Source organism: Lissotriton vulgaris, chromosome 1_2 (genome assembly GCF_964263255.1).
Source record: "Lissotriton vulgaris chromosome 1_2, aLisVul1.2, whole genome shotgun sequence".
Classification (NCBI taxonomy): Eukaryota; Metazoa; Chordata; class Amphibia; order Caudata; family Salamandridae; genus Lissotriton; species Lissotriton vulgaris.
The window spans coordinates 91,182,717-91,202,184 of NC_141686.1; the positions used below are offsets into that span (position 1 = coordinate 91,182,717).

Below are 19,468 nucleotides of genomic sequence, written 5' to 3' on the forward strand. Positions count from 1 at the left end.
GGTGATAGGCAGCAGAGAGGTCAATCGTTGAGAACCATGTTGCCCCTCTTAAAGATGAAACCATCTCATTTATTTTTGGTAAAGGGAACCTTTCTATGACAATGTTTTTATTCAGATGGCGTAAATCAATGCACCAACACATTTTTCCGTTGGGCTTCCTCGCGACAACAATCGGAGAAATCCATTCCGACGTGTCCACATCCTCAATGACCCCCTTAGACAAAAGTCCTTGAATTTCTTTCTTCACTTCCTCTGACCTTGTGTACTTTTGGCTGAGCATCTGCCTTAAGCATAATCCTGTGCTCAAACCCTTTCAATTTCCCCAACTTTTGACTTACAACATTGGCAAATTTATCCTTCAAGACATCTTCTATTTTACTGCCTTCATCTAGTACCAGCACTTTGTCTTTACTATTTGGATCTAGAATGATATGAAGATTTTTCTGGCCATACCATCCTAGCACAGATGGCCCCTTCTTTGCTATATATAATTTTCCTCTTGTCATTCTTCCTTTAAACAGAAAAGAGAGCCATCTGAATCTTAACAAATGTATCCTCTCACCTGTGTAACCCACTGGATTCACATCAGATGCATTCAAATGATCCCCTATTTTGTGTACAAATTTCTTTTTCCACACTTCCTCATTTACAATGGTATATGGAGAACCAGAATCAGCATACACCTTAACCGTTACACCACCCAAAGACACATCACACATTGGTTTCCCTTCCATTGCCTCATCGCTAATTTTAAGCATATAGTTCCCTCTTACATTCTTTATACACTCATCATCATCACAATCACTCTCTCCTGCATTTGATTCCTCACTCCAAATACATTTAACGTTACTACGTCTGCGACACATTTTGCTAAAATGTCTAACTAATCCACATATGCCACACTTCTTCTTCAAAGCAGGACACATCTTGCTGAAAGCCAAATGCTCCTGGCTGTCACAACGGTAACATCTCCTTTTCTCTGTATTCCTATCTCTTCCTTGACTCTTAAATGGCAGGCTAGTTGTTTTCCCTTGGAATTGTCTGTTAGTGTTCTTTGAAACACTCTGGATTTTAAATACTGCTGAAGTTGTTTTTTCAGTATCTTTCTCCGTATCTTTAACCACGTTGGCACATCTACCCGACATTTCAGATTTCCTCATAATGGCAAGTACGTCATCTAACGGTGAGTCTCCATTCACCCATAACCGATCTTGTATAGGCGAATTGTCATTGTGCATGACCAGTTGTTCCCTGATAAGATCATCATGTAGATTACCAAATTTGCAGTCAATTGCCAATTTCTTTAAATCATCTAGCCACTCATCTACTAATTCTTCCTTCTTTTGCTTCCTCTGGAAGAATTTATGTCTTACTACACCAATACACACCTTAGGTGCAAAATATCTGTCCATATCATTCAAGGCATTTTCAAAGTCACTCAAATCTGCATTCACCACTTTTTGCGTACGTGAAAAAGTTTAAACCCTTAGGACCAAGTGAATGCAATAATATTCTCTTCTTCTGTTCAGCCTTCATTTTCCCTGCTTCATCGATAGCACAAATGTAATTAGTAAAATATTCCTTCCATTCTACCCATTTGATCTCTGGTTGTGATCCCGTGGACCAGAAAGGCTGTGGTGGACTTATGGTAAAACTCTGTTGAGCCATATCCCCTTCAATTTCAGCCCTAGTCTGATCACCTCCGTCCATAGAATGAGTTTCTGACATAAACAAGTCTTTAGACTCCTTTTTTTTTTTTTAATTGAATCACAAGTAAAAAAACAAAATGTTATTAATATTATTTTTTTTTTAAAGAAAGTGTCCCGACTTCCTCACCTGTTCTTTCCGTTTATTATATATATTCCATTTAGTAATTGCTTTCCGCCGAATATAGTGTTTCCTTAATGATAACGATTCCAACTCTCCAAAAATCGTGTTTTCTTTTCTTTCCGAAGTATCGTAGTGATTTCGTCACAAAAAAATGGCCGCCACGCAAAGGTCACGCTACGTGACCCTGCGCAATGACATCATCACGCACGTCGACGTCTTAGCGATATGACAGCTGGCAACACTCGCGCTGAATGCTGTTTACACTCGCGCTCACGGGAAACTTCAAATGATGCAGGTCAGTTCAATTGACCAATAAGTAAAATAAAATGACAATATTCTTTCCTACCTTGTGAGTGCCCAGCGCGCGAAGGAGAAAATAGTTAATATGGTACGATAATACTTCCAAAAGTTCCGTTTTTTTTTTTTTTTTTAGTTTTCTTCGTTTCCGAGTTCCGTCGAATACTTAAAATCTGAAGGTTATCTTCATCATCCTCGTTTTCCCTTGTCGCCACTTGTTAAGTAACCACACAGCTGGATTACTCAAGTATCTTTATTGAGATGAATTATTGGAAGAACAGGTAGTGCCAGGAACACAACTGGAAGGCTCTGCAGTCAGTCAGTAACTGCCTGTCTACCTGGAACACAGCTACATAATACAATTCTAAGCTCTAACATCACGAGCCTTAAAGTAAAACATACAATATTAAAGGAAGCAACATAACAGAGACTTACTATTTTAACTCCAGTGTTGGAATATTTTGCAACACACCTGTAGGCGAAAGAATTCAATATTTTTAGAGAAAAAACAGCTTCATTTTTTTGCTTTCTCCTGCAGCTTAATATTGGAAAAAGGGTTTGAAGTGTAATTTAAGGTGAGGGCAGTCGTGTCGGCTGAAGACAAAAACTAAGAATACCATTTATGACCATCATTTTAGATAGTCACGGGAAACCTGCTTGTAATTCTGTTTCTAGATAGTACCTTTACATACAGAACCTGGTTTCTCTGGAAGTCACATTGTGTTACATTGAAAAAGAGGCAAAAGAGGAAGGACTAGACTGTAAACACAATCGTTTGTATATTAACTTAACAGCCCTCTGGGTGCAAAGTGTCTTTAAATTTGATGTCCAAGGGCTTACAGCCAAAATACATTTTAAACAGCTCAGACAGCTGTACTTATATATTTACCAAACGGTGTTTGAAAGAGTACATCTGTAAAAAAATATACTTCGGGTGGATTAAAAAATGTTTCTAAAATATTTACAAATTATGTTGATTTACCAATGAAAGTGAAAAATGCGGCGCATTTTGAAACGCCGTACGGTTGTAAAATGTCTACATTTCTAGTCCAAGATGGCTGCGATATTTATCACAGGCTCGAATGGAGCTTTCATTACAGCGTTTGCTAGCTGTCAAGGGCGAGCACGTTCACTTTCACCCGTTCGAACACAAACAGCAGCACTGTTGCTAAGCGCAGATTTTCCTCAGCTGGAGATCTAATGGCTTTGCTCAAGAACACCGGCTCCCTCCTTTTAGCAGTAACTAAGGGGTGCCCGTCAGTCTGTGCTCCTTGGAGTGCTAGGGGCAGGCTGTTCATGGGACTCAGAAACATAGGCGGGGTGTCCATTCAGGTAAGAAAAGCACCGCCCAGTTCTGAAAATAACGTAGATGCCAACTAGCTCCTATGTATTGAGGGAGGCTTTTCGCCAGCGCCTGAGTTTTAGCTAGTAACACCATGTCAGCTGGATTTTGTAGTTTCGCCTTCCCCAGTTTAAGAACGGCTGTACAGTTCCCAGCATGCTTAGTGATATTGACTGTAAAACAGATAGGGCTGTCTGAAAGTCATCCTCAGGACGTTAACTGGTTGACAGGCATGATCGATGCTCCTTCAGCTGGCTGACATGTGCCGGCATCCTTGGGGATGCCAAAAATATATAAAGCAGTATGCAGGAAAATGGAAGACTGAAAGATTGTGTGACCAAAATAAGTGTGAACATTCACAAACGTATAAAAGCAGCTAGTTCTCTTCATATGTTGAAGGGTGTAGTGTATTTCCAAGCCCAGGCGCATGCAGATGAATTATGCCATACAGGAGCTGCAGCCAAGCATTACTTTATTCTTCAGCATACACTCACGCGCTGCGCATTACATCATACTTCTCATTAACCACACCGTAAGACCTCCCTGCATTTTACATATTTCTCCTTCTGAGTCCACCCAGGACCACGAGGGATCTAGTGCGCATAACATCAGTATGTAACATTTCCCCCTTTGTTAAATAAAAAGTGGGAGACATCACTAAGATCACATTTTCTCAGGGAGGCGCTCGCACTTTTCTGCCAGCAGGGGGGATCTGAGGTGATCGCGGTCCAACAGTATTGTGTAACGGTGACATAGGCTCAGGCACTTGAGACAGACCTGCTGGCGGGGTTCACCTCGTGTGGTTTCAGGACTTGATAAGTGTTGCGCTAGGTGTTTAAAATGTGATGTGTCCTGAGTGATTGATTGTCCAAGACGATGTGCTGTCACCATATGTGCCTTGTATGCCACAACCTGTACAGGATCGGTGGCAGAAAGTGTGTCTGTTTTCTGTCTTCGTCTCTGTTGAACCAGTACCCCGTCTCCTGGGCATGGCGGCGCGGCGGCGCTGATCTCCATATGATTTCATTTTCCTTGTCCGAGTCGCGTCAGTGTCTTGAACCTTGACTGTATTCACCAATTGATCCAGGTTCCACTGAGGGAGTTTTGTTCTGATGGCTCTCTCAAATAGCAAGGTGGCTAGACTTTCACCAGTTGAGCAGTGAGGAGTTGATTGATAGGTCTGGAGGGCCTGGCACATGGCTTGGTTCAGATCGATTCCCTTCATGGACACCCCAGTTTGGACCCACCCATATACAAATCAGTCGTCCCTGCTCCAATGGGAACAGTCACAGAAGTTGTGTGCTCCTCGTGATTTTGAAGTCACAACTTCGCACAAAAAATCGATTGCCCATAATGACCATCAATGCAAAGCTCCAGCTGCACCTACTCTTCGCAGTGATAGCAACCATCTGTGACGACCACAATGCAAAGCTCCAGCGGGACCTACTCTTCGCGCTAATAGCGACGGGAAACATCCTTTACAACGCAACTTTAACCACGCAGTGCCTTTACGACGCAACTTTTACAACGCAAACCATTACAACGCATTGCGCTGGGGGGCGCTCTAGGATAGGGAAGAGGTTTGATTTACTATCCAACACCTTCCCTACTATCCACGGGGACTGGAGTTGGAATAGTAAATTAAACTATTCACTATCCAGCGCCCCAAAGCACTATGCGTTGTAAAGCCATGCGTTGTAAAAACCGCGTTGTAAAGGCATGCGTGGTAAAAGCATGCGTTGTAACACCATACATCCATAGCGACCATCTGCGATTACCACATTGCAAAGCTCTAGCGGCACCTACTCTTTGCGCTGATAGCGACCATCTGCGACGACCACAAATGCAAAGCTCCAGAGGGACCTACTCTTCGCGCTGATAGCAACCATCTGCAACTACCACAATGCAGAGCTCCAGCTCCTACTCTTCTTGCTGATAGCAACCATCTGCGACGACCAGCAACATGAAACTACTACTTTGTGCCAACAACGACCATCCGTGACAGTCAAACAGGGTGAAGGTTAGCGATGACTGGCTCTTCGCGCTACAGCAATGACTGCCTGCCGTGCTGGACCTGCTTCTAGTGCCGACAGCGATCTCCTTGCTGTCCCCGCCAAAGTGAAAAAAACTCTTTGAGAAGGTAATTATTCAGCTTAACCAATCTGATTCCTATATCCTTTCCAAGCTCTATTGCAGTTGCCCTGTACTTATGAGCATGACCAGATAACCGTGAGTGGGACATTGTGAGTCTCTGCGCTAATTTCACCTAAACCGTTAAAACTTAATTTTGCGATTCTATTGATTGGATTTGATCATTTTGGTGTAATTTGATTTATTAAAATCTACTCTATCTTTCTAAATTGGTTTGAGATTTTTCTTGAATTGTGTTTTCACCTCATTACTGTTTGAGTGCTGTATAAATGCTTTACACATGGCTCTAAGTTAGGCCTGACTGCTTTGTGCTAATCTACCAGAGGGGTTAGCAGAGGTTAATTTAGTGACTTTTGTGGTTGTCCTTGACAAGCATTGTGTTTAATATTTTAGTTGGGCTTCAGAACCTCTTAACTAATAACTACATTTCTTAAATGTGAGTAATGTTCCTGAAGGAAGTAAAGTACAACTGTATTTAACTGAAGATCATTTCCTTTGGCCGAACAGAGTTCGAATGTCCTTTTTGTTTTCTATTGTAGGGCATCATGCAGGATTATTCAATTGATGCAAAGCAAAAGCCATTATACCATTTCATGTGTTTCCTTTTTCAGTATTGGGTAGCTCTAATATTATACCCTGTATGTTTACTCTGTCTAAAACATGTAAAAACTCTGCATTTGGGAGATGCTCCAGGTTTCTCCCTTACATCCTTACCGAGCCGACTCCATGTTACTCTTCATACTAAATCAATACTTTTTCATGTTTCTATTCTCCTAGTAAACTGAGCAGCCCCTATGGCAGAATATTAAATACTAACTTTGTGCTAAACCGTATGGATTTCTGGCTATTGACTAGATTCGGATTCAGCTTCTAGAGAAAATGCTGATTTGCATTTAATAGCATTTTTAGCATTTGCATTGATCGACTAACCATTATCTTTTTTCTCTCTGTAATAATTCATACATTTAAATAAACCTTCACAGTTTGTACTTTTGACCTTTTTTTGTGCGGACTAACCGTTATCTCTTTGCTCTCTGTAATAATTCTTACATTTAAATAAACCTTCACAGTTTGTACTTTTGACCTTTTTTGTGTTGGCTAACCGTTATCTCTTTGCTCTCTGTAATAATTCTTACATTTGAATAAACCTTCACAGTTTGTACTTTTGACCTTTTTGTGTGGACTTCCAGTGTTTATTTTTCTTTGTGTAATCTATGAGTTTACTCAGAGTATTCGTTGTATTTGTGCTTAGGGCTCTCTTCTTTGAAGACTCACACATATCCCTGATCCATCAGTCAGCCCTTTTAATGCTGGAAAGGGCTGACACCCTGAATTCTGTAATGTCTCAAATATGTGTGAAGAGGTTCCCAAATCCCTGCACGACAGATTCAGATAAGGAAACACCATTATTCATCCCAGGAGACTACTGTGCCTCTTGTTGATCTGCCCTGGATTTTATGAGAAAGAGTAGCCTTAGAAGTATAATAAGCCAAAGAGATTGTTTCTTTGATCTACTTGCGTATGGAAATTCCCAGTGCTTTGCTACCCTGGTGGTGAAACGTAATAAACAAATGATCTGTCTTTTTTAAATTCTTGGTACGATCTAAATACACTAAAAGAATTCTCCTCACATCCAAAGACTGAAACAAGTTCTACTGATAGATTGATGAATTAAGAAAAGAGAGGGGTAAACAATCCTGCTCTCTATAAGGCAATGAAGGAACCTTAGTAAAAAAAAACTTAGATCAGTCCTTAACCCAATTCCCTCCATTAAAAAATTATAAACCCTGGTTATTTACACAAAAATGGGCCCAGTTCTCCTGTCCGACGTGATTGTAATCGAAAAGATCACCTTCAAAGTAAGCCACGTAATCTTCTCCATGTACAAAAACTCAAAGGGAAAGTCTTGCAGTATTTTAAGGACCAATGATAAGTCAGTGGCATCCTGGACTAAACCAAACCAAATCATTTCCAGTAGTGGGTTATAACATCCTTGGTGTGCTTAGAGAATACAGTGTAGAGACTGTAAATAAACGCGGAGCTGCATTCTACATGATTCCGGGAGTTGCTTCTCTTTTATCATGCTGAAATTCTTCATAAAGTGTGATGAATCCCGACAGGAATGGTACAGCTGTGGGTATTAGCATGGCCATCTCCCTTAAGGGTAGTAAGTTCTAAGTACTGTTATCTCAGTGATCCAGGTGGATTCCACATGGGATGCATTCTCAAACAAGCTGAAAAGATGTGACTAGAGGGTCCCTCTTTTCACAGATTTGAGCCTAAAGAAGGAGAAATCTTCGAGAACTGAGAAAATCACAGCTGGTTGCAGTGGCCTCATCCTCAGTCGTGTATCCGGCCTTATGATTATGGAGAAGTGGCAGGCACTGATGTGTAAGGCCTTGTTTGGGCCTTATAAGTGCTTTGGAGCCTTCCTCGATTTGTCTCTCCCCTGTACCTCGTTGCCGAGTTCTTTTGAGAAGAGACTTTCCCCCCACTTTTGTATTTTTTTTCATTTGCCAGCTTTAGGCGTCATTGTATTGTGTTTGATTCCCTCCCTCTCTCCCATGGTGGCTTTGAGGAATGTGTTTTTGTGGCATTGTATGCTCACAGTGAACATTCATATGTTTTCCTGTCAAGTTTGAAATGTGATTTCGTATTCTGATAGGTTTGACCTGATAGAGATGAAAACAACATTCTGCTTGTTCATCCATTATTGATTCTCCCCTCCTTCCTTATGTTGCTCATTTCCTTGCTGTTCTAAAATATGATTGCCCTCAGGTCTTAGTTGACTTGCTCCATTTCTGAAAAAAGAAGTGAGACCAGCTGCTCGCTAACAAACCTCAAGAAGTCCCTGGCTTACTCTTCGGACGTCTTTCTTCTCTTCTTCCACCCTCCTCTAGGTCGGGCTCACCTCTTTTTTTCCCCATATTCTTTGGAGGCGGGAGGCAATCCACCTGTTATTTGACATTTTTGTTTTTGTTGTCTTTTGAGAGATCGTCTGCATACTTATTTGGGAGACATGGTTGTCTGAGGCTGGGTTCCTAGACAGCCTGTTGGAAACCTTCCACTGCATGACAGTGGAGTGAGGGGTGATGTTTATTCCTTGTTCAAGGTTTCTCAACTAAGGAATTTTAGACCTGGTATAGAAGAATAGTGTATGTCTGGTTCCTAACAGTTTGTGGGCTGTGGATTCTAATAAGTAATCTTTACCTAGACAATTAGTTGATCTGTGCCTCGTCTTTCTATCAATCTGTCATTCACTCCTGGAGTTGGTGGTAGTGACAGATGCATGGATTCCTACTCGCTCTCCCCAAGTAATATCTGGAGCCTACCCAATTAATAAGGTTCATTGGGGTAGACTTCCAGACATCAGCAAGTAGGCGTTTTCTTTTGGAAACAGGAGGTTGTCTTAGGTGAGAACACTGATACAGAAATGTTCTTAACTTTTGAAAGACAGACCCAGCTTTCCTTGTGCTCCTGGTGCTCGATTTCACCTGATGCCCTTGTATAATCTCCAGGAAGCGTGTTTGCATGTGTGGTGATAACCTATTCTAGTGCCTCAGGCTGGGGGCTACTTTGGGAGGATCTGCAAGCCCAGGGGAGGTGGCCCGTAGTCTTGTGTCAGTGGAGGTACAATTGAAGGGAATTTCAAGCTTTCAGGAAGGATTCGTGGCATTCACACGTCAGGGATTTGGCATCCTGTTTGATTTAGAGTAGACAGTTATGTGGCAGTCACAAACCTTACTTGGTTTTCAGGGAATGGTTTCCCAGGGTGTTGCCTCTGGCAGTGGTTTTACTGCAGCTACTCCAGGTAGTTCCAAGTCCTTCGAGTTCTCCAGTCCTGTCCAGGCTGCAGCTGTCCCATTTGAGGTTGGGGTATGGAGGCTGAAAGATTAGGCCCGCACTACCTGAGAATATCAGAGATGTGACCTTGGTGGTTGAGTAGCCCCAGAGCCTGATAACTTAGGTGTTCTTGTACCCACCACTGGGTTTCCTTGCTAACTTGGTGTTTGTCTACTGAGGTTTAGTCCCTTTCTTGTCCACTTACCAGAAATCTTGATTTCCTACTTAGGGGTTTCGTAACTGTCTGATGGTGGCAACTGTCAAAGTCCAATGGCCTCCTTTGTTGGGCCTGGATTCACTGGTGTCTCATCGTTTGAATGTTTGTTTCCTGCTGAATCCCACTGCGATGGTGCTGGTTCTCAATTGGGATTTGCACCTGGTTTTGCAGGGTTCCCTCTTTAATCCTTTGGAGTTAATTACATTGGGTCTCCTGCCCTATAAAGCTCTTTTTTTCTGGTGGCCATAAGGTCTTGGGAGGTCTTTAGGGGTTTGGGTTCGCTGGAATGTTCTGAGCCCCACTCAGCTCTCTTATCAGATGCATGGGTCTGTTCCTTATTTCATATCCTTAGTGCTCTCTCATTCCATTTTGATCAAGAAGTGGTTCTCCTGGCTCTGTCTGGGGAGCATATATTTCTGACCCCGTTGTGGGTGAATGTTGGGTGTGCTGTTGTGATTTAACTGGCACAGATGCAGGTTTTCCATAACTGTGAAGCGTTTGTCAATTTTTGTTATGCAGAACAGGGCTGAGATCAACTATGGCTACCCTGAGCTGGTGGGTGAATGCATCATGTTCGAAGTTTCTTAGGTGTCGGGGGATGTACGTCTTCCTATGAGGCAGGGGAGGTGGCTGCTTTCTGTCTCCGGCTTCAGGCATTCCACTGTTTGATGTTTTTCTTGCTGCCACTTGGGTGGTGACATCTACTCAGTTTCTCCTCCTCTGATGTCATGCGCTTCAGCAGTTGCTTTTGGTAAGGCTGTTCCGACTGCGAGCTCCTAGGTCACTCTATGTTTGATAGTCAATAAAGTTCATTGTGCATTGTGTCACCTGACGATGGGGTTTGTTGTGCATTCATGTATTTGACCATGTTTCATCCTGGTAGTGTTTCTCTAGACCTCACTACATTAGCAATAGAGCAAGGGTGGGTGAGATGTGGAAGTAATTGGATTACATGAGATAATCTATGTTACTCCCTGTCCTTGCTCCACTCCTGACCGCCATCCCTCCACACTCGTGGTTGGTGCGGCATGTCATTAGTGGTATGTTAGTTAGATCACTTCACCTCCACACAGGATATGGAATGAGACGAGACGGGCCAACCTAGAGGAGGAAGCAAGAAGGACAGAGGAAGACTTTTGCAGGAGATGCCAGGGGCTTCCAGAGCTCCGTTATCCAGCCGCATGCCTCACTGCGCCACGAATAAAGCATGGACAGGGAGACTTGTAGGAATGGACATTCCCCCAAGTGAATTAGAGAGTCATTATGTCTTTTTAATGTTAATTCTTCGATGTGCCAGTATTCCTTTATTTAAAATAATAATATATAATAATAATAATAGTCACGTTCACTATTTGTTTGTCTAGAACTGCCATTGACCTTTCTTATTTTTAGCATCCCGCTGACCATTTCATGCACGTGCAAAGTTTAGCTTGGCAGCATATTTTTTTTCTGATGAACCAAGCTTTCTCGACTTTACTTTTTAATGATCCTATGAAGTCTACAAAACAATAGGCACAAACCAGTGGTTTTGCCGTAGTTTAGTGTAGTGTATTGTATTCTTTGTTATTCTATTCTCGTGCTAATTATCCTTATCTCGTGTGCACATGCTTGAGCATGTGCACGGAATGTATACATGTATTCTTTTGAATGTGGAGACGCTTTCAGAAGCCAGGTGTCCGTTGTGCTTGTCCAGTTGCTGCTTGGACTCCTGGCTGATGAGGCGCTCCTCCTGTGATTGGAAACCTACCAATAAACTTCATTTGGATTATATTCCTCTTCTGGAATCTTATTTAAGACTATTAGTCTTCTACATATTGGCGACGATCGGGATTGTATCCATCACCGACCCACGCGAAAGGATTTTTGACGAATTTTTCATTTTTTTTAATTCCGTCAAATTTGGATTTATTCAAGCGATTCTTTGATGACCTCTTCACGCCATACTGGTTTATTTGGTCAAGTGGATCGTTGGATTATTTGGTCGAGAATTACACTGTGGAGGAGCGAGTTTGAATTTGATTTGTCAACACTTCTGTTTGACTAAGTGACGACGATGTTTTAACCAGAGGCGGAAGACTGTGAACAGAGACTTAGGACTGTGATCGGAGACTTAAGACTGTCTTCGGGTTTGTCGAGGGGATTGGAAGTAAGCCCGTCTGTGTTTGCATTTTGAATTACGCGCTTACCGGTCTCCCTGGAACGCTGGCATCGCGTCTTCAGAACATCGCACAGTCTTCGCCTGGAACTCTGGGATACGCGTGGAATTCTGGGATTCACGCCTACGACGCTACGCACGGACGACGCTACGCACGTACGACGCTACGCACGGCGGCCATTTTTGTAAAGTTAGAAGCTTCATCTATTGGCGCTTGTGTTTTTATCGACGATTCACACGTCTTGTTTTGTTATCTGCGTGTGACCTCGGCGGTTCACACGCCTCACGGACAAGACAAGCGTTAACAACAACAGTCGTTGAAGCTGTATTTCGAGCCATTAATGAAACCGTTTTCTTTCCAGCAGATTGTGTTATTCAGGTTTTATATTTTGCCTATGTAATAAGTTTTACACGTTTATTCTCTCGTTTTATTGCATTTTACTGGTGTGAGATAAGCCTTGCTAATTTTATTATTGCACATTTTAGCATTTACTGTTTAATATTTGTAACATGGCTTCTGTTAGGGAGGTCACTCAACCCCCTCCTTTCCTTGAGAAACCTGGAAAGCCTACTTTGTTATGGTCTGAGTGGTTTGGCTTGTTTGAAAATCACATTTTGGCAATTGATGCATCTGACTATTCTCCTCCTAGGAAGTTTGCTCTTCTTTTTGGCAGTCTTGGGTTAGCGGCACAACGCATTTTTAAGAGTCTGGTACCCATTTCACCTCCAGCTGCTGATTCAGGTGATAGTGAATGGAATGTTTATATAGAGGCTATTGCCAGATTAAAGAAACAGTTTGAAGAATCTCCTAACATCATGCTGGAGAGGCACAATTTCTATAAAAGAAAACAAAAGGAGGATGAAAAAATTGATGAATATATTTCGGCATTAAGGGTGTTAGCTATTACCTGCGATTTTGGCCCTTTACTTGATAATTATATTCGTGATCAATTTGTGTTCAATTGTTCATCTACCAAGGTGAAAGAAAGAATTCTTAGTTGTAAGAATCCATCATTGTCTGAAGTTATTGACCTTAGCCTTAGTATCGAAAGATCAATAACTTCTACCAAAGCCATGTCAGTAGATACCACCACTAAAGTTAATTTTATTTCAGATGATGCGTCTGAAGAAGGTCTATATGCTATTTCTAGTAAAGAAACTAAGGAAAAGTGGCAAAGTAAAACTAATGGCAATATGAATAAACAAATCTTTTGTTTTAGATGTGGATCCAAATTCCACATCGGGAATTTTAAAGGGTGTCCCGCCATGAACAAACGTTGTGTTTTGTGCAAAAAAGTGGGACATTTCCAAAAGGTTTGCAGATTCCAAAAGAAATCCGTCAAGGTCAACTATGTGGACATGGATGAATGTAATGACAATTTTGATAATCTGATGTTGATGGTGGAGTGTGATGATTCTGAGCCTATTAAGGGACCTTTGTGTGAAGCCATAATTGACAATGTTAAGTTACAAGTAATGGCTGACTCTGGAGCTCCCATTACTATCCTCAGGGACTCTACATTTTTTGATAAATGGGGAAATGATATGAAATTAAATCAATCAGATGTTAATTCAAAAGCTTTCGGTGAGAAAGATATTGACATGTTAGGTTTTTTCTTAGCTAGTGTTGAGGTCCTAGGTAGATCCATTATTACAAAGGTCTACGTGGCGATTAAGGGAAAAGATATTGTAGGTTGGAAGGACCTCGCTAAAATGGGTCTATATCTTGTACCGGGGGATGAAAATCCAATCAAAGTACGAGACTTTCCTATCTGTTTTGTAGAGGATGCAAAAATTGTTAGAGCTGATCTTCTAAATGAGTTTAAAAATGTGTTTAGCAACAAAATTGGCCTCGTGAGTGGGGCGGAACACAAGATTAGACTCATTCCGGGAGCATCTCCTGTTTTCCATAAGGTTCGCCCTGTTCCTCTTAGTGTCAGGGCGGAACTTAAAAAGATGCTTGAGGATTTGGTTAAAGACAGAATTATAGAACCTTCTGAATCCTCTCAATGGGTTGCGCCCATCGTCGTAGCACGCAAGAAAAATAATGAGATCAGGCTATGTGCGGACCTCAGGGGTCTCAATAAAAACATTAAAATTGACTGTCATCCCCTCCCTAAAATTCAAGAGCTGTTAGCAAATCTAGGCGGAGCTAGGTGGTTTTCTTTGTTGGACTTAAAGTCCGCTTACCATCAGATTCCCTTGTCTAAAGATTCTCAAGAGTTAACAACCTTTGTGACCCCATTCGGAGCTTTTAAGTTTCTGAGACTTCCATTCGGGTTGGCTTCAGCAGCTAGCGTTTTTCAAAGGTTAATGGACTCTTTGTTTGGGGATCTGGTGGGGGTACAAGCATATTTGGATGACATTTTGATTTTCGCAAAGACAATGGATGAACATAATGTTCTACTAAAAAAAGTTTTGTCCATTCTAGGAAGTAGGGGTATGACTGTCAGGGAAGACAAATGCAAGTTTGGGGTGTCTGAATTGGAGTACTTGGGTCATTCAATTTCGAAATCTGGCATCAGACCTAAGTTTTCTGTGGTTAGGGCTCTGATGGAAGCTAAACCTCCAAGCGATAAGGATGCGCTGCGTTCATTTCTGGGCCTAGCCGAGTACTATGCCAGGTTCGTGGAAGGGTACGCTCAGGTGGTGGAGCCACTGAGGTTACTCCTTAAGAAAGGCCAAAAGTTTGTTTGGACAAAAGATTTAGATGAGACTTTTGCTAAAGTCAAGGATTTGATTGTCTCTGCGCGTTCCCTTCAGGCGTTTAGGGATGATTCCATGTGCATTATTGCAGTAGACGCAAGCATGAAAGGGCTTGGAGCTGTGCTATGTCAACAGGTGGAGGGCAAAGAACACACTGTAGCCTTTGCCTCTAGATCTTTGAAGGATTTTGAAAAGCACTACAGCACAATTGAGAGGGAGGCGTTGGCCTGCGTGTGGGCGGCCCAAAAGTTTAAGATGTACATCTGGGGCCGCAAGTTTGTGATGCTATCTGATCACAAACCCCTTTCATTTATTTTTAGCAAAGTTTCTGGTACTAATAGTCTTTCTCCTAGGCTGACTAGACTGGTCTCTAAACTTCAGGAATTCAATTTTGAGTTAAGGCACATTACTGGGGGCAAAAACTTCAGAGCAGATTGCTTGTCCAGGATGTTGATGGACAAGGATGATGAGGATGACTTGGTTGAGGAAGATGTGGAGTGTGTGTCAATGGTGGACGCTGTTGAGGAGTGGAATTCGGTCATTTCTGAAAAGGATTGGAAGGAAGCTAGCGAAATGGATGGTATTTTGTCCCAGGCTTTGGAGTTTTCAGCTAAGATTTGGCCAGAGGTTAGAAACCTATCTGGGGACCTAAAGAATTTCGCTCAGGTGGCAGAGGAACTCTCGGTCAAGGATGGAGTTTTATTGAGAGGCGATAAGTTCGTTCCTCCCAGTGGTTTAAGAAACTCTATTATCAAGTTAGCCCACGAGGGTCACCTTGGTGTGACCAAGACTTGTATGAGAATCAAAGCTCATTATTGGTGGCCGGGTATTGACTCACAGGTAAGGGCTACTGTGGACAATTGCGAAGAATGTTTATTGTCTGATAAACATTGGAAGACTCATCAGGCCCCGTTACAACCTTCTCAATTCCCGGAGATGGCTTGGGAGAAGGTTGCTTTAGATTTCTCCGGTCCATATAAAGTTCTTCCGGAAAGGAAGAGGTACCTTATCTTAGCAATCGATTATTTCTCAAAGTGGATGTATTATAGGTTTGTAGAGGCTCCGGATTCAGATAATACCATTGCTTTCCTTGAAAGATTGTTCCTGTTGGAAGGAGCCCCTCGAATCTTAGTAACTGACAATGGGACCCATTTTGTCTCTGACAAGATGTGTACATTTTTGAAAACACACGATGTGAAACAGTTGAAGGTAGCAACTTTATTCGCCCTCATCTAATGGTCTAGTTGAACGTGGCAATAAAGTTTTGAAAGAAGGAATACAAACGGCCCTAGCATCTGGTGTGGATGTTTTTAAATTTTTGGAAAAGAAAATTTGGAATTATAATGTCTCGCCCCATTGTACGACTCAAGTGTCCCCTTTTCAATTGTTGCGGGGCAGGGAATTCCATTCTCCTTTATTTCCTGCTTGGTTAAGGAAAGTGGAGGGTAATCAATTTCCTTCTGTTAGGGATAACATTGACTTTTCAGTCAAACAGAAACAGGCAGTAATGAAAGAGAATTATGACAGATCAAAAAGCGTGAAAGACATTCAAATGTTGGTGGGGGATTGGGTTATGATCAAAAAACCCTATAAAGTTGCGAAAGGTTTGTCTATGTTTTCAAGTCCTATCCAAATCCTTAAAGTCAGTAAAAATGCTGTTTTTCTGGGGGACAAAGGTTGGTGGAACGTGAGACAATTGGCAAAGTTGACTGCAGACCAAGCTGCCCTCATTTCTAGGAGGAAAAATGTATCCACTCAGGAGGGTTGTGATTGGTCACATTGGCTTCAACCAAAAATAATTCAATCTAACGAAGGTTTGACTCCTACGTCACTTACCCCATCTAAAGATTCCTCCCCTGCACAAGATCCTGTAGTTTCCCCTGCAGTTCCCTCTTGCAGTCGCAGTGGTCGTATTAGAAGGATTTGGATAGGACTTGAAAACATAGGCAAGATATAACGAGTTTATATCTTTCTAGTTGTTTTAATTATTCTATTGTTACTCTTTTCTGTATATTTGCATAAGGGGGAAGGTGATGTAGTGTATTGTATTCTTTGTTATTCTATTCTCGTGCTAATTATCCTTATCTCGTGTGCACATGCTTGAGCATGTGCACGGAATGTATACATGTATTCTTTTGAATGTGGAGACGCTTTCAGAAGCCAGGTGTCCGTTGTGCTTGTCCAGTTGCTGCTTGGACTCCTGGCTGATGAGGCGCTCCTCCTGTGATTGGAAACCTACCAATAAACTTCATTTGGATTATATTCCTCTTCTGGAATCTTATTTAAGACTATTAGTCTTCTACATATAGGCCTTCATTTAGGTATATTTCTATTTTTTGATTTTACCTTCTGAAAAATGTAGTGTGTAATGATGAGAAGCGTTGGCCGTTGATTTTTCATACTGACCAGCTGAAAAAAAATACTCTTAGTTGATGTCATCTCACAATTGTACTCGCAAGTGAAATATGTAATTGTGATGTAAGGAAGGCAATTGTCCTGAAGAAAACTATCCAAGCCCATTATTTCATCTCTAGGGTCCCAATAACTAAATGGAAAAACAACTTGAAATATAATTGAAAGCTTACCTATAATTAGTTACAACACTTCAGAGACATGCAACACAACATCAGTCAGGTTGATTATCACACTTTCTGCAATAGTTACTGTGCGGCATCACTCAAGAGCACCAAACCTTTTGGACAAAGCATCCGACACCATCGATTCATAATTGATTAATAACAAACCCACAAAACAAAGAACACATTTACCAGAAACTCTGATAGTTGCACCACTGTCACACAGAACACAGCAATTCAAGACAGGACTCAAAACCTGGCTGTTCGAATGACAGATCAAATCAAAACAAGCATCAACTCCAGCGCCCTGAGACCCTCACAGTGATTTGCATCACTTTACAAATCCTTGATTGATTATTTGGAACAGCAGTCATACATCCAGCGCCACTCTTACACGATCTTCAACCACTTTGCAACCGGCAGGTTTAGCAAACAAATTCTAATCAATGGAGAGAACCCTTCAGTCTCGCATCCGTCACTCCACAATCATGAACAAACAGCTCAGTGATGTAGTCATGGCCGCCCAACCTGGAGATGGGCCAGAACACAACGCACAAAGCATATAATCACAGGATGGCTCAAACTCCAGTCTGCGATGGAAGTCACAGACTTTGTGGAAATGCACCTTCTCTAGCAGGCAGCGCTATGAGATCCTACTTATGGCAGGCTGTCTTCTTTGGAGAATTGATTAACTTAACATCAGAATGTTTTCAATAAATTTCCAAAGAGCAAGGTCTAGAAATATTGCACGTTGTGTTAAAAGACTTGGTCAACACAAGCTAACATTGAACTACCTCCTCAATTCATTGTTTTGTCACAGAACCAACCATCGTTTGGCTTCCTCTTTGACATTGATGGAGTCCTGGTCAGAGGTCGAAGCCCTATACCTGCCGCAGTCAAGGCTTTTAAGAAACTGTCGGATGGCCATGGGAAGCTTCAGGTGCCAGTGGTTTTTGTAACAAATTCTGGAAACTCCCTGCGCAAGACTAGGGCCGAGGAGCTGTCTGCTGTGCTACAAGTGGAGGTAAGATGATGTGGCCATGGGCTGCCTGCTGTGCTGTGCTGTGAATGGTGGTGACGGGTTGAGACGATGATCTGTTCAGTGTTCTTTGAGTGGAGACATACTTGGAAGAATTCAGTGACTAAAAGGATGCAGTTGTTTCCTTTATCTTTTTAATTGTATCTTTATTGCACTCTTGCATTCAACTATAAAATATCGACATAGAACAATATCGAATGCAAGATAACAAAATACCCAATACCATCAATGTAAGTAGAGATGGAGTTAGACTAGTAAATCCATACTCCCCTATGACTGCTTCCCTTGACCAGGCAGTGCAAGTTGATATTTTGCTTCCACTTTTTGTGGTCGGCATTTTGACATCCAACCATATTTGTCGGTATCCACAGAAACTGACTTTTGGGATGAGGGGGTCATAGTTTCTACAGCTCTAGGGACCCCAACCCCTAGATAGGAAGGGTGCTGAAATCACTCATGTTGGGCAGCTACAAGGATGCCAGACTTCTCCTGAGGAGCTATGAATGAAGGTCTGTGAATGGGATGGGCGAAAAGAAGGGGGATAGTTCCATGGTAGGAAGGTGAGTAAGGTTTTCAATTGATCTTGTATCTTCCCAATGGAGGCTACGAGTATCTGCCATATTTCCCCTTATTGATACAAGACCACACCTGCTGTATCTCTCCTGGTTTTCCTTCCAACATGGAGGTACGCCACTGAAAGAAGTAATCTACCCAGGCAGTACTGTTCATCTGCTTCAGTGCCTGGACCTTGGCTGAGGCTTTGCCTCTTCCTGTGTTTCCCCATAGCCTTTGCAGAAGCACAAGCGGTATTTCCACTATTGTAGCTATGAAAGGAAATCCCCACACACCCAATGTCATACCCACTATGCTGCTTGAGGGCAACACTGTTGTAAAATATACATAAATACTCAAAGGGGCAGGAAAGGAAAGGGAGAAATGTCCATCTCTTTCCCCCAGCCTCCCCTCCACAGTCCAGCTTCTGCGTATATTTACTGCAGCTTCGGGGCTGATGCCAAAACACTGCTGTAAACTCTCCATGTAGGCATCGCACTCTCATCTCCGAAGTTCCAGGGACCAGCACAAATCAAGACAATTGCTGTCATATTTTCTCTGGGCAAACCTGGACGAGCCGCTGTCCCTCACATTGTTCTTGGTGCCATGCTTACAGTAGCCTTCCACAGTCCTCCACTACAGCTACAGGTATTATCGTTCTTCCTCTGTCTGGCGTTGCCCCAGCCTCATTCTCAGGCCAGGCAGGCACCGAAGATCACTCGTGTGGAGATCAGGAAAATGATCGTCATGACAAAAATGA

General features: G+C 42.2%; 1 protein-coding gene across 1 annotated transcript in view; it reads left to right on the plus strand.

The window, feature by feature from the left end:
* Window positions 1-3,250: 3,250 nt before the first annotated feature.
* HDHD5 (haloacid dehalogenase like hydrolase domain containing 5) overlaps window positions 3,251-19,468 on the plus strand; it is a 147,032-nt gene continuing 130,814 nt past the window's right edge. The window contains exons 1-2 of the mRNA XM_086952882.1: window positions 3,251-3,459; window positions 17,938-18,141. Of these exons, the coding sequence (XP_086809008.1) occupies window positions 3,328-3,459; window positions 17,938-18,141 (336 nt within the window). The 5' untranslated portion in view covers window positions 3,251-3,327. The remainder of the gene's footprint in view (window positions 3,460-17,937; window positions 18,142-19,468) is intronic.